Here is a 9,022-nt window from a genome sequence, read left to right as displayed (position 1 = left end):
AAATATCAGATTCAGTCAAATTCACTTCCCAAACATGAATGTACGTCGCATGTATGTAACATTTCTCACTGTTTCTCTCTAAATATGTCCCTTACAGTTACTGAAAATGGTGGTGAACATTGGGACTAGACTGCACAAGGCAATACTCCTCAAATCATCATGAATTGGAAAAACTAAGAGAAAACCCGACTTTTTTATTTTGGATTTGACATTTATTTTTTTACAGTAATATTTAATAACAAAAGTAGTTTGGGGGTTTCAGTGACAGCAGGATTGTTTCTTTGCATTTGACATTTGTGTCGATGTAATATGTACGTTGTCAAACTGATCCTTTAAGGGTGTATTTTACAAACATGTTTTGTAGAAGCCCCCGATAATGACGAAGGATTTGCAGGCACTTTGTCTTTATGTGTTTCAACATGCTGATAATTCACCCAGGGGACCCTGACTGAGTGAAGCAGACTCTAAACTCTCCCTCACCAGAGGGAAAACCAGTTCTGTCCGTTTGTCCATGAAGGCATCATCCACTTCGCAACAGTAGCGGAAGGCGTGTTTTTTTTTCTTTCTTTAATCACAGGAAGAAGGCTTATTTAGAGAGTTACGCTCAACTTTCTTTTTGTTGAATGTCTCTCGGCTTGCAGCTCCGCCGGTAGAGGAGACTCACGGCTTCGCCTCTACAGACTCTGAGGCTGTTTAACAGCAGCCATGTTGGTTTAACAGAGAAAACAAACTTAAAGCCACCCGGACGGGAGGTGAGTTCAAGTTCATTATTCATTGAAACGAGTTAATTTTAGTGAGAGCTGATGGGCTGCTGTGTTTTTTTTCGGGTCGTGTTAGCGAAGCCACACTTTATGAAAGTCTGCTCAAAGCCTGCTTCTTGCTGTTTAAACCTCCGATCTCTTCTCACATTAACTTCATTATCCTCCTACAACACGTTTTACTGACCACATCTCTCTCAACAGTAATCAGGAAAGTGTCCCAGCACAAATCTGGCTCCAGTAACACGAAGGGGGTCAGGTTGTGTGAGAAGACTGTTTTCACTTTCGTGGATCAACAATGATTAACAGTTTTTACCAGCAGACACACACACACACACACCAGCCAGCCGGCCAGCCGGCCTCACTGAGCTGCTTTGGGGAGAAGATGGCGGTGAAATGATGCCTCTCTGTCAGTGTGCCAGCTGAAGATCATTTACGATCCACAATCTTTTCAACGGGCTGATTTCTCCCAAGAGAGCTGGAGGAGTTCAGACCTGAGACCGAGACAGAAGTTCTTGGCCATCCACCGGATTGCCAAGAAAACAATGTCTGGATTATTAGAGTATCTCAGCAGCTCTGTTCACTATCAAGACAGTGCTGTGCTGATTGCAAGTGGCAAAAAGGAGACTATAAGACAGTTCCGAAGTCAAATGAAAAATCTAATTGGCAAAGGTCAAGTAAGTCTCAAGAACCCTGCAAGACCTGAATGATAATGCACAAAAGAAAGAGATGTTCCCGCTGATCAAAAGTAGGAAGGATAGCAGAAATAATGAGAAGATTGTGCAATTTCTAATGCCAGATCCTTCAATTTTTGTTGAAGGTCATCAAAGTGGTCATGATATTGTGGTCACATTAATGGCATATGCATGAAGGATGAACAGTGTTTGAACTGCATGGAGAAGTAAAGCATGCAAATTGTGGTAGCAACCAGCTACCAGACATTTAAAAATTTTCAGAGGTCACCATTGTCAGGCAACAACACACTAAGCTTGGCAAATCGTCAACAGTAGCTAGCGGCCATTTGGAGAAAAATGTCAACGTCATATGAGTGTAACTAAATATCAGTGTCTGTGTGATCTGTGTCTATAAATGACTTGTGCCTACAGCTGTTGTTGCTGTTTTTCATGCAGGATATAACAGCTGAGTGTTAAGATGGCCATCGCCCACGTTGCAACAGAGTATGTGTTCAGCGATTTTCTTCTCAAGGAGCCGAACCAAGCTCGGTACCGCAGTGTCCGAACTGAACTGGCTGTGGACAAGATGGTGACCTGCGTGGCAGTAGGCCTGCCCCTCCTCCTCATCTCCCTCGCCTTTGCTCAAGAAGTTTCAGTTGGTGAGTGTTGTTGGTGAGCCAAGAGCACAGAGGCCCAATTTTACTCTGGTTCAGGTCAAAATTAGTTTTGTTATTCTACAAATTAGGCAAAGGAAAACCCAACTAATGATTTCATTGAAAAAAATTGACGTTGAAAAAAAAAATTGAAGTGCAGTGATATTGAAACCAAGGCCACACGTAGCCCCATCGTGCGAGTTTAACAGATTATTATAGTTCTTTTTACAAATCTTTCTTCTTACTTATTCCTGTCATGTGTATTTTGCATCTGTGCTATTTATCTGTCTCAATTTCTTTCAGGGACTCAGATCAGCTGTTTTGCACCTAGTAACTTTTCCTGGAGGCAGGCGGCTTATGTGGACTCGTACTGCTGGGCGGCTGTGCATACACACACGCTGCCACTGTGGCTTCATAAGGTACAATGCTTTCATACCCATTTACAAACAAAGGATTAGTAGAAAATAAAACATGTAATTGTGCTGTATTAGTTTGATGATTAAAAGTTTTCCATGTATGCTCAGCACCATATGAGAGAGTGCTTTATAACACTGCTTCTACCGATAATGCAATAATAGTAAAGATGGAAAAAAGTGTGACATTTTTTTCATCAAATTGTGAAGTCAGTGTAAACCAGGATTCAATGATTAAGCGTGGTTCAAAGTTTCCTACCAAGAAATATTATTACTGTTTAATGGCAGAGGCGAAGGTGATTTCCTGCTATGGCGATTTAATTGATAGTACTTTATAGCATCTTACTCTGCTTTCGCCGTCACTGTATGCAGTTTTTTGGTGTGGTTAATGCTCAGTGTAAAGGACAGTGATGTCTATGCTCCATAGTAGATTTTTCTGTTGTGATATGAGCGACAATAGCACTAGAACTACAGCAATGCAACAGCTACATGAAAGGTTTGTAGCAATAAAGTAAAATTTCATTTTATCTATGGCTTCATCTGCCAATCAGCCAATCTGATCAGTTTTCATTTCGACTTTGCCAGTTGTGAAATTCTTGTATTGCTGTTACAAATTCCTGTTTCTCAATTTGTAGGCTAATTTACAGATTCTCTCATAATGACTGCAACTTTCTCAGGCATTTTGTGGTGGCAGTCAATGTGGCAGTCATTGATAAGAAATGTCTGTATAGTTCTACTGAAGTGAGAAGCCACTCGTATTTGTGTGAAATCAAATCAAATCAAATCAGATTTATTTGTATAGCGCCAAATCATAACAAAGTTACATCAAGGCACTTTACATATAGAGCAGGTCTAGACCAAACTCTTTATAAATTTATTTAAAGAGACCCAACAGATCCCCCGATGAGCAAGCACTTGGCAACAGTGGCAAGGAAAAACTTCCTTTAAGAGGCAGAAACCTCGAGCAGAACCAGGCTCAGGGGGGGCGGCCATCTGCCTCGACCGGTTGGGTTGATGTCAGCCATCGTCCAGTTCAGCACTGTTAACTTTTGCAACTCAAGTTAGTATCATCAGCATCATGCAGTCGCTGCTGTGAAGACCAGGGAAGTTGAGAATGTGAGACTTCCTATAAATTTAGTTTTAATTTCTCTTGTTGGTTTAGTTCTTTCCTTACATACTGCTGTTAGTGGCTGTGCTGATGTACACCCCGGCATTGCTATGGAGATTTTCCGCTGCACCCCTCCTGCAGTCAGACCTGGGCTTCATCATGGAGGAGCTTGACCGATGTTACAACCGTGCCCTCACTCTTGCAAAAACCATTGCGACTTCGGGCCACCTTACACCTGACAGGTGAAAGAAAACCTAAATTTTTTTCTCTGGTTTGGTTGGGTTTTAGTGTTGGGAGAGGAAAAATGATTGAGGTTAAGCTCAATCTTGATTTCAGTTTGGCATCAAAGCAGATAACTAGTTGGGAGTTATGGCACTGTGTGAAATACTTTATGACTGTTAGTGTTGTATCATGGTCAGCTTTGCTAAAACAAGCTTGTTACCAGCAACTACCAACCCAGCCCAGCTGTAGACCTCATACCAGCTTAATTTACAGCACTATAAATATTTAAAGCACATATCCTAGTTGAGACAGTTAGATTGTTCTGGAGCCATTCTTTTTTTACTTGAAGCAAATCTCCTGTTCAGTAATGAGTACTGTGTCACATCAAATCAAACCGGATTTTATTATACTTCAACACACTTTACATATAGAGCAGGTCTAGATGGAACATTTACCTTTGCCTCTTTTTAAATTAAATTAACTATTGCAAGAAAATAATTTTTACCCCATGATCTTGACATATCTTACTCTCCCTGCTCTTTCACATGAAAATGTTTTGCTGTAAGATAGATTTTTTTTTTTTTTAATCCTTGTATTTTTATGTCAGCGCCTATAGTTCTCTTTCTTATTATTACTATTATTAATAATATTTTTTTAATATGTTATTTGTATCTGCTTGGGAGGCAAACACGCACATAATTTCCTTGTACATAGTATAAGGGCAAGAATGCTTATTCTGATTGTGTTTTCGGTGAACCCGTTTGACAGTGACCCCAGCAACCCCACCGATGGCTGTTTCAAATACCCGCTGGTTGAGAAGTTTCTGATGACCAAGCGTTGCACGCATATGTTGCTGTTTTACTACCTGTTGTGCCGTGGCCTCACTCTTGTCACCCTGCTGTGCGCCTGTGTCTATCTGGGCTACTACCTTCGCCTGGCCTCTGTCACCGATGAGTTTGGCTGCAATCTTCGCGTCGGCCTACTCACCTCTGACCCCAGTGTCCCCGACAAGGTGCAGTGTAAGCTCATCGCTGTGGGAGTGTTCTCTTTGCTCAGGTATTTGTCCACACGGTGAAATGTTTGGTTTTTGTAGAAATGGAATGAAGTTGATTTAATGTGCTGGTAGCGGTAGGAGGGGTCTGGTGTTGATTCCTTCAACAGCATACATAGGCATATCAGCAACTCCACAGAATGGACACAATAACATGAACACCTACATAATGTAAGGCACTCTGGCATCAGCAGACCTGACATGAAAATGCTGCAAAGCTCAGCTTGTGTTCACTCTGGAAGAAAGTGCTAGCTTGAGACTGTTTTTGTGTACAAAACAGTTTCTACAAAAACCTCTTCAAAAGCACTGAATCCAGTGGCCTCAAATCGGGCAGCAATTATCAAAAACTATTAAACGTAGAAAGGTTTTAAACGTCTGCACTTGGTTGATGGAGAAGATAACTTGAGCTCTCATTAGATGTCACATCTACACAGAAGAGGTTTACACACTGAGGTCCAAACAGACCTTTTCATGAACCAAAGCAGCAGTTGTTAGAATGTGAATATATCCTTGTACTTTGTCAAATAATTGTAGCCCTTACTGTCCCGTCCTGCTTTCAGTTTTCAGTTCTTTGATTGGTATAATTATGGAAAATGAATTCAATTAAACTATGTGATATTTAAAGATCATTGAAAATATGCATTTGATTATTCTGAATGCTTCAGAAATTCTGCTGTACATTGTGTATTGTTGTACATCATGTTGTATTGTAACAAAGTCATAATATAATATTTATTCTTCTTCCTCCCTGCATATCAAACTGCAGTCTGTCTGTTCTGCCTTTTTCAGCTATGTGAATTTGGTCCTGTTTGTTGCACTGATTCCAGTGGTGATCTATGCCAGTCTCCGTCCAATCCTCTGCCATGGATACGCCCGATTCCTGGAAACCTATCAGTCGCTCCCCACAGTGAGCGTCCTCCCTACTCCTGGTGGCCAGTGCGATGATCTCTCTCTCTATCTGCTCTTTCTGGAGGAGAACGTCAGTGAACTGAAGTCCTACAAATACATCAAGGTCTGTTGGCAGGCATTGTGAGTTAGTGTCAGTGTCCGTTCCCTTTATCTGGAATAACTTCCAATTTAGTGAATAGAGAACGTTATTTACTGTTTGCAGTTTTATTTTACTGTCCAATCCCTGAGTGTATCTGTTGTTATTGTTCCCCATTGGGCATTGTTACAAATGCCTCCATAACTTGTAGGCTACCATTGCCAGCAATCCCACATTTATTTATTTTTTTTCCTTCAAATGAATGGTTGTGTATCTCTGAAGTGGTCTGTGATTACTCAAATTCAAATTCTATAGCATAAACTACTGTAGTAGTGGATGAAGAGGTGATGAGTGATTTCAGACACTCGATCTCTGAGTTGCAGGTCTTGATGGAAATGCTGAATGTCAGTATGAAATTATGACAACTGAAAAAGGTCATGAAAATACAACCACAGTGTTGGATACAGTTATTGGTGTTTCCTGACTGCAGGTGTTAGAGTTGTTGAGGAGACGAGGCGAGTGCTCTGGAGAAGACTTTGATGCCATGGGTCTGCTCCAGACCCTCTGCCCAGTGAAGATGGACTCTGTGGATGGTTATAAACGAAAACTTGATCAAGTGAAAGCAAGTTCTGTTGGCAGTGTGAGCAGCGCCACAGAAGGAAATGCTGGAGCTGCTCAGAACAGCATCAACCATCCAAACTCAGCTGCGTGTGACAACAGCAAAATGCAAATGGAGATGAAAGGTTGGCATTACATTTTTATCTTGGTGGTACTATATGGTGATAGCCTTAAACACAATCTATAAATCTATCATGCTTTGAGAATGTGTTTGGAATGGGCAAGGGAATATGCACATAAAAATATGGGACGGCACCTTTACCTAGCAATACCTGTTTCCAGAGCATACAGGCTGTTGACACGCTTTTTCTTTTGCAGCATGTCATGTATAAATATTGGTTTCAGCTGTAGTGTATTCTGTTCAGCGGGGATCAGAGTTGATTTTGGTTTTCAAATAATTGCCATTTTCTGCTATCTATCAATCTGTGAGGTGTCTTTATGCCATTAGCACCATGACATTATTCACTTTGTTTATTAGATTTATGAGGCTGACCTGATGGTGCTAAAATGGTAAATAGTAAAAGAATAAGTTGCTACTGGAAAAGTTGAGGCTGTAAAGCCGGGCTTGAAGTTTGGATTGAAAGGCTCCAGTGCAGTCAGTCTGATCTCCAGCCAGCAGACATCATCTTTATAGCTGGCAGACAGGGTCCGTAAATTCAGACAACACAGCCCAGGATGGAATATCAGATTTAAGGAGATCAGAGAGTTTTGAAATCCATTTAGCCTTAAAAGCACCTTAATGTCTGATCCTTTTGGTCACATTTTCTGGATTTAGCTAAATTCTTTGTGCTGCAATACAATATTATTACAAATATATAGCCATCTTATCATGAAACGAAGGCACGAATTAAAATTTCAGCATCTGCCATGTGCAAAAAACTTTAGTCATGTTATAGGTAAAAAAATATTTCCTTTGTGATTCAGGAAGACAGTAACATTAAATGTGACATGATGGAATGTGTTTAGTTTCACAAAGTTCACATAAATGGCAGCATCATACTGAACACATAATTTCTTTTCAGAGCTCACGCCCTTGCTGACAGAGAACAGTGCTGCAACTGGTAGTAAGAGCAACCAGCCTGGGGCTCTCCGGCAGTAGGCAATGTGATTGGCTGTGGATTGACACCTGGACGGAAGATTGCTTATGAACTTCCATTTCTAGTGGAGGGGTGAACATGGCATGGGTGGATGCAGCACCCATCCACCATGACACTCCACCTCATGTTCTCAATAATAATGGCTTAAATATGCGCATGCTTATATGGTTGTCAGGGGTATTTTCAAAGAACAGCCCGTGTATTTCATTAATGGTGAATCTTCTTTTCATATCCCCTAGTGCGCCATGTCATTCACATGTCTGATCTGACTTTTGAAACTAAAAGTACTACGCAGGGGGTTTGCTGCCTAAACCAGGATAAATATGCTCGAGGGTAGGATGTGGAAGTAGGTAGGTGGCAGTCAGAAAGTGTTATATTTAGAAACAGCCCATCTTTAATGGAGGAGAAAACCACTGACTGAAAGAAAACAGTGATTTTTTTTTTTTTTTTTTTTCTCTTTTAATCAGACTTTCATTTATATGAGGGTTATAAAACTGGCACCGTAAGGCAATGTCATCTTTTAATTGTCATTGGTGGGAGACTGTCAGACAGGATGTATTTATTTGCACTGACATTTTGGGAGAAGGTACTGTCATTTCTGTTTCATGAAAGTTAATGTTACAACAGGTGAATTCCGCAACACAGGGAAATCATATACTCTCATAATTCTGTCATATTTTCTGCTAAGTGACATGACAAGGCAGGAAAAACATGAGCCTGTGGTCAGCTGTGGTACTTTGGCTTAGTTTAATGCTGTGTTCTCAGTTTTTGGATTCACTGACATTAATTATGAAGTTAACATGAATACCCAGATTGTGACACTCATCCTACAGAACTGACAGTGTCTTATTTATGTTGACTGGATGGTTTTTTTTTTTTTGTTTTTTTTTTTTCATGTGTATATCTGTTTGCTGTTGGTTTACATGCCAAGCTTCAGTCAGCAGTACTACAAAGGCAGTGAGCATCTATTTAATTGTGTCCTTTTCAACAGAATGATATGAGGCGTTCAATGCTTACTTTTTTACAGATAATTCATTTCTTAAAAATGTTAGTAATCTCTGATGGAATTACAAGTCACAGATAGTAATTCTGTGTTTGCTTGGGAGTCTCAGGGATATAAATGCATTTCGCTAGATCACTGGTGATCAGTTTCATATGTCAGCATTTTTGTGTTTTTTGCATTGTTTTATTTTTCCTCCACTGCCTGAATGTATGTGCTCCAAACACCAAACGGAGCATTAAAATGCTGTGATGTCATCTTTCAGATACTAATGTATCTGAAATTTGTCATTTCACTTCTTCTTCTTTTAAAAAAAAAAAAAAAAAAAAAAGCAACTTTGACACAGAACGCTAATTGGTGTGATATGGACCCAATGCTAATAATGTATACATTTCTACAAGTCTGAAGCTTTGTTTGTTTCATTTAAATACATTTCAGAAATC

The 9,022-nt window shown here is 40.2% G+C and overlaps 1 protein-coding gene across 1 annotated transcript; it reads left to right on the top strand.

The window, feature by feature from the left end:
• Window positions 1-494: 494 nt before the first annotated feature.
• Window positions 495-8,910, top strand: LOC115052626 (pannexin-1-like). Its single transcript, XM_029516852.1, has 8 exons — window positions 495-752; window positions 1,889-2,091; window positions 2,389-2,504; window positions 3,661-3,848; window positions 4,597-4,884; window positions 5,669-5,891; window positions 6,355-6,607; window positions 7,505-8,910. The coding sequence occupies exons 2-8, from the start codon at window positions 1,911-1,913 to the stop codon at window positions 7,579-7,581; spliced, it is 1,326 nt and encodes a 441-aa protein (XP_029372712.1). The 5' UTR covers window positions 495-752; window positions 1,889-1,910; the 3' UTR covers window positions 7,582-8,910.
• The last annotated feature ends 112 nt before the right edge of the window (window positions 8,911-9,022 follow it).

Source organism: Echeneis naucrates, chromosome 13 (assembly GCF_900963305.1).
Source record: "Echeneis naucrates chromosome 13, fEcheNa1.1, whole genome shotgun sequence".
Lineage (NCBI taxonomy): Eukaryota > Metazoa > Chordata > Actinopteri > Carangiformes > Echeneidae > Echeneis > Echeneis naucrates.
Note: the sequence above shows the minus strand (reverse complement) of the source record. Positions and strands in the feature narration are given on the sequence as shown.

Bases quoted from the DNA above. Each gene is read 5' to 3' on its own strand.
- LOC115052626 (XM_029516852.1), top strand. From the start codon at position 1,911: ATGGCCATCGCCCACGTTGCAACAGAGTATGTGTTCAGCGATTTTCTT. The intron at 5,892-6,354 runs GTCTGTTGGCAG...TCCTGACTGCAG, and splicing joins AGTCCTACAAATACATCAAG to GTGTTAGAGTTGTTGAGGAG. The intron at 6,608-7,504 runs GTTGGCATTACA...ATTTCTTTTCAG, and splicing joins AATGCAAATGGAGATGAAAG to AGCTCACGCCCTTGCTGACA.